Here is a 23622-nt window from a genome sequence, read left to right as displayed (position 1 = left end):
AGTGGCTGGGCTAACAGTCCTCTCAGAGAACAGTCAGACTTTGATTAGAAAAGAAGCTGAAGGGACATTTAGGGGAGAGTTTAGGGGAGAGTTTAGGGGAGAGTTTAAGGATTATAGGGGCTTCCCTGGTGGTGCAGAGGTTAAAGCGTCTGCCTGCAATGTGGGAGACCTGGGTTCAATCCCTGGGTCGGCAAGATCCCCTGGAAAAGGAAATGGCAACCCACTCCACTATTCTTGCCTGGAGAATCCCATGGACGGAGGAGCATGTTGGGCTACAGTCCACGGGTCGCAAAGAGTCGGACACGACTGAGCGACTTCACTTTCACTTTCACTTTAAGGATTACAGGGATATTGTTGATGTGCAATCATGAGCTCCAAGGATTGCATGGGAGGGTTTGGATCGCCTGGTTGGGTGGTAAATCAAAGTTTATTTGGGGATTACAGAAAGAGTTGGGGATTACAGAAAGAGCTAAGCATGCCAGAAGTAAGTATGGCTCCAAAGACTTGGATTTCACAAAGGGAGCCTCCAAATCAAGGAAGGATTATGTCTAGAGTCGGTCTGTAATCACGTTTTTGTAGAATTTACAATCATTTCCCTGTAGAAAAAGTCATTCTTGATAGTCATGTTCCAAGATTAATTCCCAAATATATCCAAAGATGAATGTTTTTAAGAGGAATGTAGAACACAATCACCACGAATAAGAATGTTTCTCTGTGATGCTTGGTTTAGAATTTCCATTTGGAGGAAGACAATGGGGCGTAGGACCTGCACATGCTGAGCACTGGTGGTAGAAATCAGCAATCGGCTTTGCTTATTGGTGGTAAATGGTAGTGACTGTCACTCAGAGAAAAGGCTGAGCTAACCACTCGTGTGATTTTGATGGGAACTGAAGAAAGAGTTTTCAGAGGCAAAGTCGGTGGTATGGAAAAGAGGCCAGGATGAAGGATGAGGAGATAAAAAGAAGAAAGATGTTCTGAAGTTGGCAAAGGATGTGCAGAGGGGATAATAAATCTCAGAAGGAATGAGTGAGGTAGCGTAAGGAAAGGGAGATAAAATGAAGACAGTGATTTCCTCCTTGTGCCCTTCACTGACCCTGCTTAGATGCCTGAGGGGGTGGCCACAGGCAATGGAATTCTGGATTACTCTTCACTTCCTTAGTTTCTTCTCGTCTTTTCCATTTTCTTGTAACCCTTCCATTTCTCTTTCTCTTTGTTTCTTATGATGTCCGGTCACCAGACACGACTGTTGTCGATCACTTGAGTGATAGATAAAGCGGGAGCAAGGAGTGGCGGTTTTTAGCCAGTGGTAGAGGGGAAGGAAGAAGAAAGGAAAGGAAATTTCCCACGGGCAGTTTTTCTGGGGGTGGGGTGGGGTTAATATTGGTAAGTGACAAATGTAAATTGGTTCTCTGTAAGTTGGGGCACGACAGAATATAGGCATGTATATTAGAATATTACAGAGCAGTCCATCACTAACGTCATCAGGAACAAGACTTTCCAGCCTTCCCTCGTCATGTGTTAATTTTCATCTGGCTTTCAAAAAACAATTCTGCACGTTCTTCCTTAGATAAACCTACTGGCTGCATACTCTTTCCATTCTGTTCAAATCACTTCCAGGGAAGAAGAGGTTAAACAGGAGAGTTCACAGTGAATTATATATCTACCAGGGCTTTTTTGTTTGTTTGTTTGTTTGTTTGTTTTTGGTAACATATGGAATCCGTCATTGCAAAGAGAAGTTAGAGAAGACATAATAAATAACATTTTTGTTCCTGATCCAAATCTGTTTCTCCCCAAAGCCCAGAAACTGTCTTTCTAACAGTGAAAGATATGAGGCAGATCTTGAGAAAGACTGTCCCTTTCTCTTCAAAGAAATATTCTTGGAGGGTAGCCTGGACTGTTTTCCTTTAAGATTTTCTAGAATGAACAGATGTAACAATTTTCTATAATTTGCCTTGGTGCAGATGCTGAAAGAGAACATTCACCATAAAATATATGCACTATATGTAATTTCAGCTGGCTGTTCTGGGGTTTTAAAGTAAAAATGTGTACCTGCAAGCTGTTTTATGGTTTCTCAGTCATAATGATCTCTGTTACAGAGAAGGCTACAACGGCAACCCCTCCTTCACCTGCAAGGTTTCCAAAAATATCTTGATACTTTTGCGTGTTCTACAAGGGGCTGCAAGGTACAGTGTTCTCCCCGTGTTGGGCTTGGGAAGGGTATTCAAATGTTTCATTTCTCTTTTTGACACAATTACGGAGTAATTGCATCAACAGGGAAGATGGTGGATAATCTGTGGATGAAACCCTTGCAAAAGATGCTGTAGCCTGGATAGTAATAAAGTACTAGTAATAGTAATAATTACTTAAAGCCCTTTAAGTAATAAAGGCTGCAGAGGAACTTCAGCTAAGGTTACCTTCAGCATGACGGCAAATGATGTTTACATATTGAAACTGTGTGTTATTATCCTGATAAAATGGGAGAAAACTGGTGGAGAAGGTGGTGAGAATTCTTCATAGCTGCCACTTGCTACCTGCCTCCAGGGAGTCTGGGCTTATGCTGGGGGCATTCCTCAGGGGATGGATAAGGAGAGGGGGCTGGGCGTCACGGCGAAGCCAAATCCCCAGACAGTCCACGAGTGAACGCACTGCTGCGTACCGTCCTCTGCCAGCTCATCGGCTGACCCTCCCTCCAATTGTCAGCCCCCATCACCGACTACTCATTTGTCCCTGCTGCACAGAAATATGTTTTCCACGGTAATTACAAGATGGATTGCCACCAGCGCCTCTCATCACATACGTGTTGAGCATCTACTACTAAGTGGTTCAATAGTTACCATTAGGGTTCCATTGGTCCTCTCCGCCCAACACAAACAGGAAGTTTTCCACCTCCACGACGCAGTGATGGGCACTGTTGTAGGGCATGACTAGAATTGAGAAGGGGAAAAAAAAAGGACATATGAAAATTTTCATCTTAGGACTGGATACCCTGGTTCACAAGTTATGTGCTTTCACCAAATGCACAAAACATGAGACTAAGTCAGAAGGCAGAAGAGCACACAGACAGCAGAGTGGGGCACCCCCCAGTCCACAGGGCTCAGCAGTGTGTTTCCAGCAACTGCCAACCCCACCCCTTTGGATGAATTTTACATAATATTATTCCGCAGATCAGTCAAGAACAACGTGTCGCACTGCTTTCAATTCTTAAGTTCTGCTCACCTGCCTGATGATGGGGATCGCAGTCTAAAACCATGAATGACACTCCCAAACGGTCAGGGCTGGGGGTTCTGTCTTGGAAGAAATCCCCCAGCATCCACTCGGAGCCATTAAGCTGCTCTGCCCAAACTTGGCTTGCTGGCAATCTTTCCATAAACAGACTCAGGGTGCTTGGCTGTTTTCTATTCCACAGCAATGAGCAAGCTGAATTTCCATACAGTTTTAAGTTTTTAAATTAAGGTCCTGCTGATTTAATGCCTTCTCCAAATGTATACGCTTAATTTCCTGTACAATGTCATTAGCAGCACAATCACACATTTTCTATCTGTCTGCTTAAGAGCTCTTCTGGAACAAAGATAAAAACTGTGAGGAACGTCACAAATATCCATTCCCCTCGTCTTGCCCTGCTCTGCCCCGAATGCGGTGCCTGTGAAGAGGGGGAATGTGATTCAGAAAACCCACCAAAGCCAGGCTGCCCTGGATCTGTTCTCACGCACATGTTCGTTGGGGAGACACACATGACCGGAATAGGACACCCCTGTTAGCCCGTATGTGCAATGCTGCGTTCGTCTCTGCTATTATTATATCACATGGTGAATGTGAATGTACACGGCATTAGCTGTCACACCACGGGCAGTGTGGTTTGGGCCCAGTGACACCAGTAGGAAAAATGATGTCCTTGTTCAGCTCATCATATGGACACCTTAAATCTAGGTGAGGACAAATGGGGAGGTGATATGCATGTTCAGCCAGGGAACTTATTGCTTGACACGGATCAACAGAGCACTTAAGAAACCAGTGTGGTGGGAAATCAATATGAGTCAGGGCCAGCTCGTACTCTGTACTCTTTTGCCAGTGGTGAGAGAAGATAGGGAGACAGAGAGAGCGAGAGAGACAGAGGGAGAGAGAGAGGGAGACAGAGAGAACGAGCCTATCTTATAACCCAATTTATCTGAGATGATACATATCTCTCATTTCACTTTGTTTTTAATATTTTCTATTTTTCTTAGAATGTACTTATACTGGCTAAGATATGTATACAAAAATAAGGAGAAACTGGCAGAGCTTTGAATCCTTACAACACAGCTCCAGAAAGAGCAAATCAGATAGCTTAAGCTTCTTATTAAAGGATTTTAGGAGTTTTTCATTATTTTTATTAGGTATTCACTTTGACTGTGAATATTCACTGTTTCTGAACTAACAGCCATAAGGGAGATGGCATTGGTATGGAAATTCTGGATTTCTGGGATTGAGTAAAAATTGGGTGTGCCCTGGATTTTCGTGGCCCATGAATTAAGTCAAGTGATTTAGGGAGTTATCTAGGGAATGTCCTTCTGCCCCTCAACCTTCAGTTATCTCTTTGGAAAACACTTTCAACAACATAGTTCCTGCAGGCTCCACTCCTCAGAGTCCATCGGGGCAAAGTATATGTTGAGTTTGTGGAGCAAATAAAATTGGGTGACTGGTTATACATTAAACACCTTTTTTTCTTTTCTTAAATTAATTCATCACTGTTTGCATTATGATGCTGCTTCCAAAATACCAAGCACAAAGCTATTAACTCACATATTATGTATACTGCGTGTGTTGTGAACAATCTGGTACTACTCTGGTTATCATAATGTCATCTGGTCAGAGTAAACTCAGCACAGATTGTTTCACCTGGATGTATCTATTCATATGAAACAAGTGTAAGAACAGAGGCCACTGGGAACTCCCTGGTGGTCCAGTGATTAAGACTCCGCACTCCCAATGCAGGGGATCTGGGTTTGATCTCTGGTCAGGGAACTAGATCCTGTATGCTCGCATGTTGCAACTAAGACCCTGGGCAGCCAAGGGTTAAAAAAAAAAAAAAAGAACTGACTATAACCAACTTACTTTATGACTACCACTCTTCCAATATTTATTTTAAATTTTTGGTCAATTCAATGCCCACATTTTATAAATAATAAAAATTGTATTATCTTCATTTTAACTGGAAGTCCAGCTTTATATTAATAATAAAGCACAGACTCTGAAAACAGAACACTAGTTGTGTTTTGTTCTTGTCATTTACTTGCTCCCATTCAGGCAGAAATTAAGTGAAGGAAATAATATGTGATTTATTCTTAAGCCTCTTTCTCATTTGATTACCCCTATTGTTAAGCTTTGTGCAAACAAATGAAATTATTGCACTAAACTATTGAATCCTTCAAAATAAGAGAAGACAAGGTCTTTGAAATGCTCATATAAAGGCTACTTGAAGATATTCTCATTTATCTACCCATTTTTTTACTCTTGTTTTAAAACCTTGCATGCTGTATTTCTTGGCTCTTTCAGCATCTTCATTCCTGAATTATTGTTGTGAATCAAGAAACTATACATACACACAGAAAATCCTTTGAGATGATTATCAATGTAAAACTCCAAATCTATTAGAAAAATGTTGCCATGAAATCAATGTTTGAGTTTTGCAGAGGATCTCATTGCTTTGACTTCTGATTAAGCCCGAAGGAAAGCAAAATAAAGAAAGCAGTGAGCAAGACAAAACATCTGTTTAAAATGACACCGGGTATGGCAATTATTGATTATCTTAAATAACAAGAAAGACGTGCCCACTTCCTTCCACATTTCTCTAGGGGTGGACACTGGCCTCGCCCTGCCAAGCAGGTATCATAAGAGAAGTTTGTACTCCCCGTTCATATATAGCCCGGTGTGAGTTTTTAGCGTGTCAGTCAGTGAGTTAGAGGGAAAGGGTAAAGAGAAGCTAATCAGGATGAAATGAGATTAAAGGCTGTCTAATTTTACAGCGACTGTGATCCATCAGCCACTGTGAAAGTGACAGTGGAAATGAATGATGGAGACAGACAGGTGGGGCTGTACATTTCACTGATTTATCCTCAAATGCACTGGGCCTTATTTTATTGAGTGAACATGACCGCATTTATCATTACTGTCATCTAAACCCACTTCCCTCCATTTAAAAAGGTCACTTTACTCACAGGGAGTAGGAGAGAGGCACTTTCAAATCAGATTTAAAATCTAATAACACGTGTTTATAAGGCCCTTTGTGAGAAATCTCAACTTTATTAAACAAACTCAAAATTCTATAAGGAAAGAGAAAAACAGCCAGAAAACTGAAAAAGAAGAAACCTCTGGTCATCTGAGGGGTTCATTCAGCCTCTAAATGTGAAGCAGTTTGCATCATTTTTGCTTTCTCACTCCAGACCCCTGCTATTCTAGTCTAGTCTGGGAAATTTCATAAACCATTTGAATTTAATATTTTTGATTAAGAAAGTAGGAAGCAGGTGATTCTATAAAGTAAACTTGGAGAGGATATTAAGTCAGACTATTTACTCTGCAGAATGACTGGTCAGCACACACTGAATAGATGTTAGTCATTGTTACAAGTTGAATCCTTGCCACAATTCACTTACACACCTGTTAATTGTTTTCTCATAATTTTAAGGCCATAAAAATCTCAGTAACACAAACTCTTCTACCCTTTTCTGTACAGTGCAATGAATGTCCTGGGATGTTATTCACAGAACTGGTCTTTGTGGATGTGAAAATGAAGAGTCAAACTCTCAAGCGTATTTTGTGTTACTTTTCACAGCAGGAACCACCATTAACCAAACTTTTGCTATGTGCCAGGCATTGTGCGGGTTCTCTATACGTATATGTATATATAATTATAGTTATATATGTGTGTGTGTGTTTGTGTTCAGACATGTCCGACTCTGCAGCCCCATGGACTCTAGCCCACCAGACTCCTCTGTCCACAGGATTTTTCTGGCAAGATTACTGGAGTGGGTTGCCATTTCCTCCTCTGGGGATCTTCCCAACCCAGGGATTGAACTCACATCTCCTGCATTGACAAACAGATTCTTTATCACTAAGCCACCAGGGAAGCCAATATTTATATATAATTACCTATATTATATTTCTGAAAACATAACAAAACTTATGTTTTGTTATTACTGGCTCCTATTCAGGCAGAAATTACATGAAGGAAATAATACATATTATAATACACGATAAAATATAAGACATGATAAAATATATATTTTATTTGCCTATGGCTTTCATTTAATACAGCTAACTATAAGGGTAGCATTAGTGATTCACTTTATTTCTGTAAGAAATACTGAGGCCTTGAGAGGTTAAGTCACTTGTTGAAGGTCAGACTCAGCTAATGAATGGCAGAGATAGAATCCAAACACAGGGCTATCTGGATCCCAACCCACGCTCTCATCCATTTCACTCTACTGATTTTCAATAGGTATGTTCATCCAACCAGCAAGTAATTACCGAGTACCTGTGTGTTCAATGATGGTGTTCCTGAAAGTTCTGTATAATTTTTTGGTATCGAATCATATTTTAAATATTTATTCTTTTTGTATTTAAAAGGATCCTTAATTAAAGCAAGTTGACACTCCTTTATATTTTTTCCCTATAAATCCACATATTCAAAGAGTGGATTTTCTGAAAGTAAGATACATGTTTTTGATGGAGCCAGAAAAACACTGACCGAATCAGCCAGGCAAGGATGGGGAGAGTCTATTGGCAGAGGGTTTTTATCTTTTGAACAAAAAGGGCATATTTCAACCTTGCAAGCAGATCCAAAGTACCTTGGGCCCAGAGGCCCTTTTCCTGGCATATAAAATGTACAGGGGTCTTGCTGCCTTTATGAAGATATTAGTCTGCTAGAGATCCACATCTCTGTTTTCTCTCATATTTTATATCTAAGGAACATATGCCTCTTCGAACAGTAGGTATCCTTTGCAACCACAGATTTCCTCAAACATCCAAACAAAAGACTGCATAGGGCTATGCCAAGTTTATAGCATGACTAAAGATGTGGTTATTGAATGTTTATCATTTCAAGTAACATTTATGAGTGCTTTGATTTCCTTTTGGCCTCAAATACATAAACTTGAAAAACCGTCAAATATGACATAATTTTTGGAAAAAGTAATTACTGCCCCTGTTTTGTAAAAGTAGTCTTGTAAAAAATAATGATCTGCAGGAAGAATAAGTTTTCCTCAAATCTCTCTCAACCTTTCAGTTCCCTACTGCAGAGGCCAGCCAGGTCGTTTTCTTGGATTTTTCTTCCAGAAAAGTTATATATAGGGGTCATTTTCTTTAATACAATTGGCATAGCATTCTGTGGGCATACTATTCGGTACTTTGCTTTTTTTGCACTCATGAATACATTCATTTATTCATTCCCCACCAATCAAAGATCTGTTTGGCTGTACCCTATGCCAGGCAATGCTCTACTTACTGGGGAGGTCATGACAAACAGTATCAAGAAATGTTGTGGTCAGGGAAAGCATGTAACCAACATGGACACAAACAAATGGGCACTTCTATTTCAAAAGATAAGTGCGTTGAATAAAAGTGGGTTTCCCTGGTGGCTCAGATGGTAAATAATCCGCTGCAAATGCAGGAAACGAGAGTTCTATCCCTGGGTTGGGGAGATCCCCTGGAGGAGGAAATAGCAACTGACTCCAGTATTCTTGCCTGGGAAATCCCACGGACAGAGAAGCCTGGCGGGCTACAGTCCATGGGGTCACAAAAGAGTCAGACAGGACCTAGCGACCAAACAACGACGACAACAATGAAGAAGAATAAAGCGGAGTCCTCCTCTTCAGAGGAAGGGAGAGAGTGAGGAATTTTGACAGTGGTCAGGGAGGCTCTTTCTGAGCAGATGACTTTTGAGCAGAGACCTGACAGAATGAGCAAGGCAGCCACATGGGGTGGATGCTGGTATAGATGCAGGAATAACAAATACCTGGGCCCTGGAGACACAGGTGTGGAGTACAGCAAGCACAGCAAGAAGACCAAACAGAGGATCTGAGATCAGGTCTGGGAGGGAGAACGAGGCCAGGTCTGTGTGATGGTGCAGCCTCGGTCAGAGGATAACTCTTGGATTGCCTACCATCTCATTCTAGAGCCACACTGTGCTCCATCTGAGGGGTATCCTGGGATGTGTTCCATCCCCTTCTGATTCGCTCACTCAGCAAATATTTACTAAACATTTATTATGTGCAGGCACTTCTCTGGTTGCTGATAATATAGCAATGAATGAAGCTGACAGAGCCCCTGCTCTCCGAAACTTCACTGACAGGAACAGAAGAATCTGCACAAATACATGATGGAATGCACAGGAACACAGCCAGGTGAGGATGGATAATGTAAAGAGGAAAGCTAAAGGGACCAAGTGTTAGAAAGTGAGTGCCTGGCCGTGGCTTGACCTGGGGTCATCAGGGAAGGCCACTCTGGAGACTGTCACGGAAGGTGAATTTTGAAGGGTGAGAAGGGGTCATTGGTTGGAAATCTAAGGGAAAGGGGTCCAGGCAGAGATTCTAGAGCATTAATGAGCTGGATGTGCCTGAGTAACCTTGAGAAAGCCTCTGTGTCTAAATACACTGAGGGTGAGGGCCAGAGAAGAATGGGAGATATCAGGGGCAGGCAGAGGCGGGGTAGGTAGGTCTTTACAAGCCAGATTAGTGGTGTTGATTTTATTTTTAGCATGATGGAAAGGCACTGGAGAGGTTTTAGCAGCAGCAGGATGTTATCTATGTTTGAAAAACATTGCTCTGGCTCTTATGATATTGTGAGAGTGAATGAGGGAAAAGAAGGTGAGGCAGGATGCTCCTTCTGTCGTCCAGGTGAGAGAAGATGGAGGCTGGATGAGAAGGGGGTAAGAGGGCTGGAGAGTAGGGGCGTGGTGAAGTTTGCCGCTATTATTACAAGCAGTTATCTGCTGAGTGTCCATGTGGGTACCCAACACGCATACACAGGGTTTATCTGTAGGATTAATTCTTCCAAGTGAAATTTCTGAGCCAAAGGATGGGTGTCTTACTTGTTGATGGATCATTGTATGGTACCCCTTTTAACATCTGTACCTTTTCCAACATGGTAGGTGAACAATTGCTGTCTAGTTAAAATTTAAATTTCCATTTGTTTAAATATGAAAGAGCATTTTCCATCTATTTCAAATCCATTTGCATTTTATACATTTCTCTATTGGTTTTTGATTTCTTGATATCATAAGTTGCCTCTAAGTATGTGATTTCTGTTCCTAAAGTGTTCTATGAAATTATCTAAATTGGCAAAATAAATGATATTTTGGAAGTATTGCATTGCTAGAATATATATTTGTACAATATTTACTCCTTGAAGCAAATTCACATAGCAGTTACTTGCTATTGATAAAAAATATAACCTGAAAGAAAGATGCCTCATTTTAATGACACTGAATGAGTATTTCTTGCCATTGGATTATAGAAAATTTTTTTTTACATTTTCTTCGTTTTTATGGTAAGTATAATCAAGAAACATAAATCTTTTAAAATTTACTAGTTTAATCCTACCATCCTGTCTTTCTGCAAAGATCTAGGAACTTAGCCAGTGCTTCTCTGGAGACAGAATCAGACACACGGTCAAACTCTTGAATTAAGTGGAGAACATGCCTGATAAATATTATTGAATAAATAACACATGAAAAAGGCTCTGTTACTTTTTTCTATTGTATTTGGATTGTATTATCCCTGCTTTATTGTTTAGTCTCTAAGTTGTGTCTGACTCTTTGTGACCCCATGGACTGCAGCCCACTAAGCTCCTCTGTCCATGGGATTTCCCAGGCAGGAATACTGGAGTGGGTTGCCATTTCCTTCTCCAGGGGATCTTCCTGATCCAGGGATCGAACCCATGTCTCCTGCATTGGCAGGTAGATTCTTTACTACTGAGCCCTGCAAACTACCAATAAATGGACATGTTTTGTGTATTGGGGGATGATTTAATTACGATGGTCTGTCTGGAAAATTAAATGCCATAAGAAATTCACATGATCTGAATCCTGTGATGAGTGGTGGAGGTTCTGAATTAATCCAAAGATGGCCAACACCTTCTCCCTCACTCCCAATCTGTTCTGCACACACAGATTGGGGTTCCCATAGTCTCATTGGAGACAAACTTGTTGATGTGAGTTCAAGATATATAAATCTGAAAATAAGGGCCCACATGTTAGACCTTGGAGACTATGCAAGAACCAAGAGAGTCTGTTTCTCTTTCATAATTCAAAAATATATCTGAGGGAGAGTTTTCCTGAGTGTTACTTTGTGACCCTCTCCTCTGTGCCACTGTTGTAAACGTATGACTTTATCTTACACTTGCCGAGTCATGAACCAGTGTATTAGAGACATGGATGGACCTAGAGTCTGTTATACAGAGCGAAGTCAGAAAGAGAAAAAAAAATCATATATTAACACATATATGTGGAATCTAAAAAATGAAACAGATGAACTTATTTGCAAAACAGAAATAGAAACAGACTGGAGAATGAAGGTATAGACACAAAGAGGGGAAAGGGAAGGTGAGGGATTGGGAACTGGGAGACTGGGACTGATATATATACCCCATTGATACTATATATAAAATGATCACTGATGAGAACCTCCTGCATAGTACAGGGAGCTCTACTCAGTGCTCTGTGGTGACCGACGGGGAGGAAATCCAAAAAAGAGGGAATATCTGTATCAGTTCAGTTCAGTTCAGTCGCTCCGTTGTGTCCGACTCTTTGCAACCCCATGAACTGCAGCACGCCAGGCCTCCCTGTCCATCACCATCTCCCGGAGTTCACTCAGACTCACGTCCATCGAGTCGGTGATGCCATCCAGCCATCTCATCCTCTGTCGTCCCCTTCTCCTCCTGCCCCCAATCCCTCCCAGAATCAGAGTCTTTTCGAATATCTGTATACATATAGCCAATTCACTTCACTGTACAGTAGAAAGTAACACAACACTATAAAGCAACTATACTCCAATAAAAATTAATATAAAAGAATAAAATAATTTTAAAAAATGTCTTTTGTGTGTCACTCAGATCTGTGAGATCCTTGAGGCTGGACTGTGTCATCTCTATAGCTTTACGGCCACCCTAGTGTCCAGTACATGGGATAATACAGCCTCAAGCATTGCTAGAGCTTTTATGCCTATTGCAGAAATTAGAAACGTTAGTGAATCAATAAACATTAGTAGCACAAAAGTGTGAATAGTATGAGAGAATGTGGCAATTACTTCTTTGGCAGGTGTAAAAAATGTATGAATACCAGAAGATGTGAAGGAGGGAGGAAGTGAAAAAATTAAAAGGAAGAAAAGGAGAAAGATACATGCCTTAGATCAGGATTTTACATTGTCTAGGAGGACGTCACCCTACACCCAACACACATGTTAAACGAAGGAAGTTTGTAAGTTCTTCAAAGACTGTGACATATTTCTCTAGGAACTATCATAAGCCTAACTGTCAAGGTCAAGGTTTTTCAATAAATCTTTGTTGATTTACAGTTTTAGTTCTGAGTGCTAAAATGGAGGGAAGTGCTAATAACCAGCAAGACTGAGGAGTCTGAAAAAATCAGGCTTCTCTTAGCTATTCAACCAAAATTTACTTTTCAAATTATGACTCTATCATTACAATATTAACTACTGTATTTTGAATAGTTCTTGACATGTTAGTTAGAACTTAGAATAGTTTTATTTTCACGTTTGGAAAGTAAAACAGCTTTGGGAATGAACTCTGTGTGCATATGTGCGCAGTCACTCACTTGTGTTGGACTCTTTGCAAACCCATGGACTGTATCCTCACAGGCTCCTCTCTCCATGGGATTTCCCAGGCAAGAACACTGGAGTGGGTTGCCAATTCCTCCTCCAGGGGATCCTCCCGACCCAGGGACTGAACTCGAGTCTCCTATGTCTTCTGCATTGGCAGGCCTACTCTTTACCATTGAGCCACCTGTGAAGACCTGGGAATGAGCACTGCAATATCTTCAAAATATTAGCTTTTTTCCCCTGCATTTCTAAAGCGTGTTTTCAGAGGCATGCTAATGAAACATGCTGGTGCTTTGATGTCTCCCTTTTCCTAAGTGCCAATAAGTGTCTTCCTGATTTTGGCTTTCTGGAGGACTGAGAAATTGCACTTTTCATTGGTCTATGCCCAAAAAGACTCATTAAAAATATAGTCAACTCTATAAATGAATTAAAGCCATAGAGCAGCTTATATTATTTAAGCTTGTGCAAATACTTGATGAAGGTCAAAGGAGCCAGGGCTATTTATACTGTAGATGATATGGCAACAGGACAGCAAAAATGATTGTGCAACAACTTAAATTCTCTTAGGTGATGGCTCTATTGTTGTCCCAAGTTATTGATGGCCAGAGGAAGGAAATGGATATGGTACATATAATGAGAATTTGTAAGGAAGTATTTTCTGATGTGGATCACACACACTCATTATTGGAAAGTGAACTCTGGTAGTTCACTATAAACCTTAGGAGACAGCAGCTCATTCATTCACTTATTCCATTCAAAAATATGTATTGAGGAATTAGTTATGGTGCTACACTCTGGGATGCCATTCCTGTATTTCAGAGCTCACAGTGCAGAGAAAAAGAGAATGTGTAAATAGAGAAGTAAGACACACGTGTTCTACGAGAAGAGCAATGGAAGAAGTGGGATGGAAATAACTGTAACCTCAGGGAGAAAGTGAGACTTCAGATAAATCGTAAAACTAGGACTGTTGGGGTAAATTATTTCCTTCTCTTTCTGTGCAAAGCAGCACTTTGTAGGTCAGTGTCTGGCAGACAGTTGTTGTTAGATAAATGACAGCTTTGTGCCCAATGTTCATCGCAGCACTGTTTATAATAGCCAGGACATGGAAACAACCTAGATGTCCATCAGCAGATGAATGGATAAGAAAGCTGTGGTACATATACACAATGGAGTATTACTCAGCCGTTAAAAAGAATTCATTTGAATCAGTTCTGATGAGATGGATGAAACTGGAGCCGATTATACAGAGTGAAGTAAGCCAGAAAGAAAAACACCAATACAGTATACTAACACATATATATGGAATTTAGGAAGATGGCAATGACGACCCTGTATGCAAGACAGGAAAAAAGACACAGATGTGTATAACGGACTTTTGGACTCAGAGGGAGAGGGAGAGGGTGGGATGATTTGGGAGAATGGGAATTCTAACATGTATACTGTCATGTAAGAATTGAATCGCCAGTCCATGTCTGACGTAGGGTGCAGCTTGCTTGGGGCAGGTGCATGGGGATGACCCAGAGAGATGTTGTGGGGAGGGAGGTGGGAGGGGGGTTCATGTTTGGGAACGCATGTAAGAATTAAAGATTTTAAAATTTAAAAAAAAATAAAAAAATTAAAAAAAAAATAAAAAAATAAAAAAAATAAAAGACCTATCTCGACCATCGATGCAAGAGTTTCTAAAAGTGGTTCCTAAGCTGGTGGTGGTATGATTTTGTGCACATACATACATTTTGCCTATGTATACACAATGACACAGAAGACTATGAGTAGGGATTTTTTTAAACAGAGTGCTTGTGGAACCATTGGGCATTTTCCATCCGCAGAAGAACAGAATTCTCCCATCCTGCTCCCCAAAGACAAAGCAAAGGCTGGCGGAAGTACTTTGGGCCAATTGTTCCTGTGTCTCCTAGGGATTTCTGGGGACAAGGAGAAGTCTGAAGATACAAAGCTGGCAGAAGCCGTCAGTGCTTGGAGTGTTGAGGAAGAGAGTGGGGACAGGAGTAGCCTGTATTTCTGGATTTGGTGGAAAAAATAGCACCCAGTACCTCCCTGTGGGCTGAGCTGTGGGCCTGCTTGGCTAGAACTGCCATGAAAGGTTCCCAACCAAGAAGATTAATTGCTAGTGCAAGGTGACCCTAACAGAAGCCATGTGGTAGACGGTGGGATGCCTTCAACAGGTTCACAACTGGGACTTCCCTGCAGGTCCAGTGGTTAAGACTCTGCACCTCCAACATAGAGGGGCGAGTTCCATCCCTGGTTAGGGAAATAAGATCCTGCATGCTGCACGGCATTACAGCCAGAAAGTAATAATGATCATAATAGAAGAAAAATAAAAGTTTTTTAAATTAAAAAAAATTTAAAAATAAGAAAGAGGTATACAACAGTGTCTATAAAGATAGCTTATGAGAAAACAAAGTCAGCTTTGCAGCATTCACCTCTTGAAGGTCAGGTTCTAAAAACACCAGGCAAATAAGAGCTTTCCTCTGTCTTCCCCCCCTTCTGCTCTATCTCTGGTTGAACCAGACTACTTGCATGGTTGATTTCCATCCAAGGGTGAGTCAGTCTTTCTCACCTTCATGTCAACCTCAGTGTGCAGGAAAGATTTAACACAGCAGGCCTGAAATGGCTATCCTTGGAAAAGTCTGGCCTTTCCTAGAAAGGTTGGACTTCAGCTACTGTTAGGGAACTTAGATTTCAAGAGCAGTTCACTACCTTAGCTAACTAAGATTGGCTGTCTGTGCCCAAATTGTACAAACAATGAGATTTATGTTGTTTTTCTTCTGGGAGTATGGAATTTTGGTATGTGCTAGGCATATGTCTACCTGACCAGCCCCCAGTAAAAGCTTTGGGCCAGTTTCAGCCTCTAATGAGCTTCTCTGGTAGACAACGTGTCACAGGTGTTGTCATGATTGTATCCTGGAAAGAATGGGTGCAACCCGTGTGTCTCCACAGCGAAAAGCCTGGTTTCCTCTGGACTTTGCCCCATGCATCTTTTCTTATTGCTGATTCTGCCTTCTATTTCCCCCTTGCAATAACTCATAGCTATAAGTATGACTATATGCTGATTCTGTTAGTCCTCCTAATAAATCACTGAACTTGGGGACCCACAGGAGACAGAGAAACTTCAAGTGTATTTAGAGAACAAGGTTTTGATTGACTACCCAAGACACCTGGGGTTGCTTTAAGAACTTTTCCTGTAGCCACAGGGAGAGATGAGACATCCAATGCAGAGGTTTTAAAAAATCAGTGGTTGGGAAAAAAAAGTTGTTTTTGGTCAGCCCCATATGTGAAGTTCTCTCAATAAACTGCGGATGTAGGTATGTATAACACGACTGCTTCTGGGCTCTGGGGAAGTGGGGTCAGAATCAATGTGCAAACCCAGCACAGTCTCATTCTAGGTACTAGATTTATCATAGCATTTTACATTATGGCCCTCTTTATTTTCTTGGGAAGTTTGCAGTTGCTATATTATTTGAAACATTAATACAGAGACATAGGAGACCATCTGTAAGGAGTGCACAGTGGTCCAGGAGCTTTGTGGCAGAGAAATCCAAAGAAGGGAGAAGTCACTGGGGCTTGCCTCCATCAGGTAGTGATACACCGTCTTTAATCTCTCCCTAGCTATTCCATCCTTCTGCTGTGTTCACAGGGTGTTTTGCCTTATCTTAAAAAAAAAAAAGTGACAGAAAATGAATACTTTATCCTGCTGCTCCTTCCGGGCATGCTTACAGCACCCCATCCCCTGGGCCATAAACACAGAGGTGGACACAGTGAGTGACTGGTCGGTCTCAAGATGGCCCCGTGATCCAGCCAGGCCCCTGAGTGGAGATTTCCCCCCGGCTCTGACAAGAAGAAATCTTTCCTTTTTGGCCACAGATCCTGGAGTTGCTTGTGAAAGTGGAGAAGCAAACCTGAGCGAGGAGAAATGAGAGGAGAACAGGAGCGAGGAGAAATGAGACCAAACTTTGACATTTTGTTTCTGAGTTATCCATAAGGTCAGAGCAGCTCTCCTCTCCTGTTTAAGTGGTCTATAAATCCCTTTCCCCACTGGCCTTTTAAAAAGCCTTCTAACAGTCTCCTTTACCCCTTTGGGTTTAACCTTCACAGGGCTCTCAGAATGATCCTTCAAGAACCAAGTCAGATGATGACATTTATTTCTGGTCAGTCTTTTCCTTACTTGCCATTGACCTCTGAGTAAACTTTGAAGTTTTTGAAATGACCTACAAGAACCATAAGGCCAGGCTGTTGGCCACCTTCAACCAACTTTTCTACCACTGTCTCCTTCCCCACTGGTGCTCCAGCCATACTGATCTCCTTGGGAATTTCCCCTATGCCTCCAACACATTCCTGGTTGAGGACTTTGCTCTTGCTATCTGCTCTGCCTTATATGTTTTTCCTTCATGTATTCCCATGGCTCACTCCTTCACTTCATCCAGTGTCCCTAGAAAGGGAGACCTTCCCAGGCAACCATTAAAAAAAGGCCTCCTCTGTCATACATCACTCTTTTACCCTCTTGTAGTATTCTCAATAGCACTTGGAAAGGTTTATCATTAGACAGATCTTTTGTTTATAAAGTATTTCCATACTGAATATATTAGCTGCATAGACAGGCAACATGCTAAAATGTTAGGCTCCTGGCTGCAGTAACGCCTTGCTCATCACTGAATCCCTAGTGCCTTGAAAAAATGTCTTGCACACAGAGATCACCTGATAAACATTTGTTAACTTGATGACAAATCATTAAGTTATATTGAATTGGATTTCTGTAACTTGCAACCAATACTTTTAAATTTCAGATGCAGAAAGTAACGCTATTTAGTTAAGGTAGACTAACCATGCAACATGCATTGTGGCTTTAGCTCCTAGGTTCAATCGTGGAGACTTATGTGCAATCTGCCTTTTAAAATGGAAGGCAGTAAATTGTCATACAGATCTAGGTTTGATATCATTTAACTGTGTGAGCTTAGAAGTCGTGGTTTTCTTCATCAGTAAGATGTGAATTATAATATCTACCTTATAGGGCTATTGGAAGAATTCAATTAAATTGGATAACTTACAGAATGCACCAGGCTCATTACAGACAAACTATAAAAGTTAGTCCTTTTATTGTCCCCTTTCCTTAGTTCTTCCTTCAAATATTCTTACATTGTTTAATTTTATGGAGGACAAAAAACTCCAAACCAGCAAAATTCCTTCACTTGTGATAACTAGTTGACAAAAGCATGAAACTGTTAGAGCATGAACTTGATAGAGAATGGACTTTAACACACAGTTTTGGTTTATTAGGGGTAGAAATGTATGGTCCCCCAAAGATTCACATTTGACTGTGACTAGGATGAAGTGCAATGGCACCCCACTCCAGTACTCTTGCCTGGAAAATCCCGGATGGAGGAGCCTGGTGGGCTGCAGTCCATAGGGTCACTGGGAGTCAGACAAGACTGAGCGACTTCATTTTCACTTTTCACTTTCATGCATTGGAGAAGGAAATGGCAACCCGCTCCAGTGTTCTTGCCTGGAGAATCCCAGGGATGGGGGAGCCTGGTGGGCTGCCGTCTATGGGGTCGCACAGAGGCGGACACGACTGAAGTGACTTAGCAGCAGCAGCAGCAGCAGGATGAAGCGACGCGGGTCCCCGTGTTATCAAGAGATATGCTGAGGATCCTTGTGTGGCTGAAACTAGCTTAACATGTGTTCCGTGAGGATAAGAGATTTCATGTAGTTTTTACCTAACATATATCACACATGGACATCACCAGATGGTCAATACTGAAATCAGATTGATTATATTCTTTGCAGCTGAAGATGAATAAGCACTATACAGTCAGCAAAAACAAGACCAGGAGCTGACTGTGGCTCAGATCATCAGCTCCTTATTGCCAAATTCAGGCTTAAACTGAAGAAAGCAAGGAAAACTACCATGTCATTCAGATATGACCTAAATCAAATCCCTTTATGATTATACATTGGAGGTGACAAATAGATTCAAGGGATTAGATCTGAAAGATAGAGTGCCTGAAGAACTATAGATGGAGGTTCCGAACATGGTACAAGAGGCAGTGACCAAAACTATTGCCCCAAAAAAGAAATGCAAGAAGGCAAAGTGGTTGTCTGAGGAGGCCTTACAAATAGCCGAGAAAAGAAGAGAAGCAAAAGGCAAGGGAGAAAGGGAAAGACATACTCAACTGAATGTAGAGTCCCAGAGAACAGAAAGGAGAGATAAGAAAGCCTTTTTAAGTGCACAATGCAAAGAAATAGAGGAAAATAATAGAATGGAAAAGACTAAAGATCTTTTCAAGAAAATTACAGATCCCAAGGGAACATTTCATGCAAAGATGGGCTCAATAAAGGACAGAAATGGCAAGGTCCTAACAGAAGCAGAAGAGATGGCAAGAATACACAGAAGAACTGTACAAAAAAAGTTCTTAATGACCCAGATAACCACGATGGTGTGGTCACTCACCTAGAGACAGACATCCTGGAGTGTGAAGTCAAGTGGGCCTTAGGAAGCATTCCTAAGAGCAAAGCTAGTGGAGGTGATGGAATTCCAGCTGAACTATTTCAAATCCTAAAAGATGATGCTGTGAAAGCGTTGCACTCAACATGCCAGCAAATTTGGAAAGCTCAGCAGTGGCCACAGGCCTGGAAAAAATCTGTTTTCATTCCAATTCCAAATAAAGGCAATGCCAAAGAATGTTCAAACTACCGTACAGTTGTGCTCATTTCACATGTTAGCAAGGTAGCAAAATCCTTCAAGCTAGGCTTCAGCAGTACGTGACCGAGAACTTTCACATGTATAAGCTGGATTTAGAAAAGGCAGAGGAACCAGAGATGAATTGCCAACATCATAGAAAGAGCAAGGGAATTCCAGAAAAACATCTATTTCTCTTTCATTGACCACGTTAAAGCCTTTGACTGTGTCGATCACAACAAACTGTGGAAAATTCTTAAATAGATGGGAATATCAGACAACCTCATCTGTCTCCTGAGAAACCCGTATGCAGATCAAGAAGCAACAGTTAGAAGTGGACATGGAAAAACGAACTGGTTCAAAATCGACAAAAGAGTACATCAAGGCTGAATATTGTCACCCTGTTTATTTAACTTATCTACAAAGTACATCATGTGAAATGCTGGGCTGGATGAATCACAAGCTGGAATAGAGATAGCCAGGAGAAATATCAACAGCCTCAGATATGTAGATGATATCACTCTGATGGCAGTCAGAGAAGAGGAACTAAAGAGCCTCTTGATGAGGGTGAAAGAGGAGAGTGAAAAAACCTGGCTTAATACTCGATATTCATAAACTAAGATCATGGCATCCAGTCCCGTCACTTCATGGCAAATAGATGGGAAAAAAGTGGAAACAGTAACAGATTTTGTTTTCCTGGCCTCCAAAATCACTGTGGATGGTGCCTGCAGCCATGAAATTAAAAGAGGCTTGCTTCTTGGAAGAAAAGCTATGGCTAACCTAGACAGTGTATTAAAAAGCAGAGACATCACTTTGTTGACAAAGGTTTGTATATTTAGAGTTACGGGTTTTCCAGTAGTCAGGTACAGATGTGAGCTGAGCACCGAAGAATTGATGCTCTCAAACTGCAGTGCTGGAGAAGACTCTTGAGAGTCCTCTGGACAGCAAGGAGATCAAACCAGTCCATCCGAAAGGAAACCAACCCTGAATATTCATTGGAAGGACTTATGCTAAAGCTGAAGCTCCACTACTCTGGCCACCTGATGTGAAGAGCCAACTCACTGGAAAAGACTCTGATACTGGGAAAGTTTGAAAGGAGGAGGAGGAGGGGGCGACCAAGGATGAGATGGTTGGATGGCATCATCAACAAATGGACATGAGTTCGAGCACACTCTGGAAGATAGAAAAGGACAGGGAAGCCTGGGGTGCTGCAGTCCATGAGGCTGCAAACAGTTGGACAGGACTTAATGACTGAACAACAACAACAACATATATTAGACACCTACTGCATGCTATGTATAAAACAGAGAAGAATGCAGTGGCTTATGTCCAATGGAGGAAAAATTTATGTCACATGAAAATATAATGCAAAGTAGAGTATAGGTAATGACATAAGTCCAAAGTACAGAGAAGGATGAGGCAAATGAAGAGTAATTTTTTTTAAAGTTGTCTTGTAAAATAAGAGCTAAAAGGAGATTTGTGGTGGATCTTTGAAGGAAGGATGGGAAATGGAGCGATGCTGAGGAACTCAGGGAATTCCAGTCAATGCCATCTGTGTGCAGACAGGCACGGTGGCTGGGGAACTGTTAGGGAGCTTGGTTGGGTTAGAGTGTAAAGCAAGGTTTGAGAAGCAATGGGATGTCAAGTTGGGAAAGTAGAGTGAGACAAGGTCATGGAGGTGCCCAAATACCAAAGAGTCAACTACTCTCAGGAGAGAGGCTGTGAAGATTTCAGGGAGTAAAGCCTTAACCAAGCGAACAGGGAAAGGATCTTGTCCTTAGATCATGTTAACATTCTTTCGTCACCTGGGCATGTTTCTGCTAAAATAATAGTAAGTCCCTTACACTTGAACCTTTAAGTTGAGAGCTTTCAAAGATGCGAATGTGTATCTGGTTCCAGCAAGGAACCAGACGTTGATGTTGCGCCATCAGCATCAGGCATGAGTGAGACTGCAGCTTGTCTCCATCTCATTGCTGATAATCTTTCAGCTCTTCCGTCACCTACCTCCTCTAATTGTTCTCGGCAGTGACTCTTTTTGCCTGTTCACTCAATGCCAGCGCCTGTATGCCAGCTATTAAAATAGAAGTACTATTGTACTTTTCAAGGTACTGCACTGTAAGATTAAAAATGTTTTATTTTGGGGATTTTTTTTTAATGTATCATTTGTGTGAAAGGTAAGTACTGTAAACTTATTACAGTACAGTACTATATAGACAACTGTGTTAGTTGGGTGCTTGGGCTAACAGGTACCCAACTCATGAATGCGCTCTTGGTACAGAACTTGTTCGTATGTAGTGGACTTACTGTAATTAAAAAAAATAGCCATCATCCTAAAGATCATAAATGCAACAAAAGAGATAAAGGTCTAGAGGGAGCAAAAAAGAGGAGTATAAGCATCTTCAAGTGTCAACCCAGAAAATAGAAAACATAACCACGTGTAAAGGCTAAGAGCTGAAGACCAAGAAAAAGGGAGAAATCAAGAGAGGGAAAAAAGACCATTACCTGAAACATGACAATGGGTGTCCATATTATCTGTGGACAGGGAATAGGCAAGAACATTTTTTATAATGACACAGGGCAAGAAGAGAGAGAAAGTAGTCCTCATAACTAAAAAATTAGTTATTACTGTAAACAAGACTCCTTCAAGCATTCAACTTAATGTGGCTTCTCCTTTATTTCAAGTTGATAAAATGGGGAGCGGCATTATATCTCTTTGGCAGAATGATAACTACTCTAAACATCGTCACTCTACAAAGTATGAACCACAGTTTAGTTCTTACTCTCCAATAAAATAGCTAATGAATCATTGTCATCCCTCAGGAAAGGCATCTGAGCGTCTAAGGCTAGCGGTGAGGCCTAAAGACGTTAAGCCTTTCTCTTTTCCACTACCCACTAGCTGTCAAGTCCTTGCTTCCCTCCTGACTCAGCTTAGATACCAATACTTGCCTTTTAATAATTTCCTGGCACACACACACTCAACTCTCTTGTTCCTTTCTCCATTCTTCCTACTTGTGTAGAAAAACCAAATCTTGGTTATATCCAGCCCCACACAACTCCAGCATGTGGCTGGAGATATATTTATATGCCATCATTTAAAATTCATGTCATTGTTGCCTGAAATTCCTACTGTGTTCCCCTACACCATTTTTTTTTAATCAAACTAAGGTCTAGGGGCCAAATTGGGCCCACCGCCTGTTTTGGTAAACAAAGTTTTATTGAAACACAACCATAGCCACCAGTTACTATATTGTCCGTTGCTGCTTTCTTGTTACAATGGCAGGGTTAAAGAACTGCAACAGATACCTAATGGCCTGCAAAGGATGAAATATTTATAACCTTGCCCTTTAAAGAAAAACTTTTCTGACCTTTGTCCTAAATGACTATTTTGTAGCTTGTTCTCTCTCAACTCTCTAACATCTGCTCCCTGATTTACTTTTAGCTGATAACATTGCTTTCTATTTCACTGAGAAAATGGAAACATTTAGAAAAGAACTCCCACAGGCTTCCAGCATCGTACCTACCAAATTACCTGCATCGGTATTATCTGTACCCTACCTTTCCTTTTGCTTCCTTTTGTTATTAAGGATGGATGGACCATCCACACTCATTTCTAAAGTCAGGCCCTGCATTTGCGTCCCATTCACCTCTCAACTATTCAAGGATATTTTCTGAGCAATCTTATCTTGTCTTGTGTCTTTCACTGCCCTCCCTCCAGCCCTGACTCCCGCCCCCCGGCTCTTTATCAGATCTCTCCTACCAGCAGAGGATCAAGTGCTGCTTTGCCACCTTAAAAAACATTCTGGGATCAATATCCTTGTCTTCCTCCCTATCCCATTCTCTGTTTTCCTTTATATAAATGATTCTTGAAAGAGTTGCCTTTACTCCAGGTTTCCAATTTTTCCCCTTCCATCGTCACTTGAGCCTTTTCAACGAGGCTTTTATGAATAGCTTCATCATTCCACTGAAGCAGCTGTTGTCAAAGCCCATGTTGATCAGTGAAATGTCATTTCCCATCGCTCATCTCATGAGATCTAGCTGTATCACTTTGCATGGACCACTCTCTGCTATACCCGTGTCCTTCCGGGAGACCATTCTCTCTGGATCCTCCTACCACCTGAGCGGCGG

At 41.4% G+C, this 23622-nt stretch overlaps 1 protein-coding gene across 1 annotated transcript in view; it reads right to left on the bottom strand.

Annotated features, from left to right (window-relative positions):
• KLHL14 (kelch like family member 14) overlaps nt 1-23622 on the bottom strand; it is a 111512-nt gene that overhangs the window by 19703 nt on the left and 68187 nt on the right. Inside the window, exon 4 of the mRNA XM_018039795.1 lies at nt 2835-2924. Coding sequence (XP_017895284.1) covers nt 2835-2924 — 90 coding nt within the window. The remainder of the gene's footprint in view (nt 1-2834; nt 2925-23622) is intronic.

The sequence above is a fragment of the Capra hircus genome, chromosome 24 (genome assembly GCF_001704415.2).
Source record: "Capra hircus breed San Clemente chromosome 24, ASM170441v1, whole genome shotgun sequence".
In the NCBI taxonomy this organism is placed as follows: Eukaryota; Metazoa; Chordata; class Mammalia; order Artiodactyla; family Bovidae; genus Capra; species Capra hircus.
The sequence above is the reverse complement of the archived record's forward strand: the minus strand, read 5'-3'. Positions and strand labels throughout refer to the sequence as shown.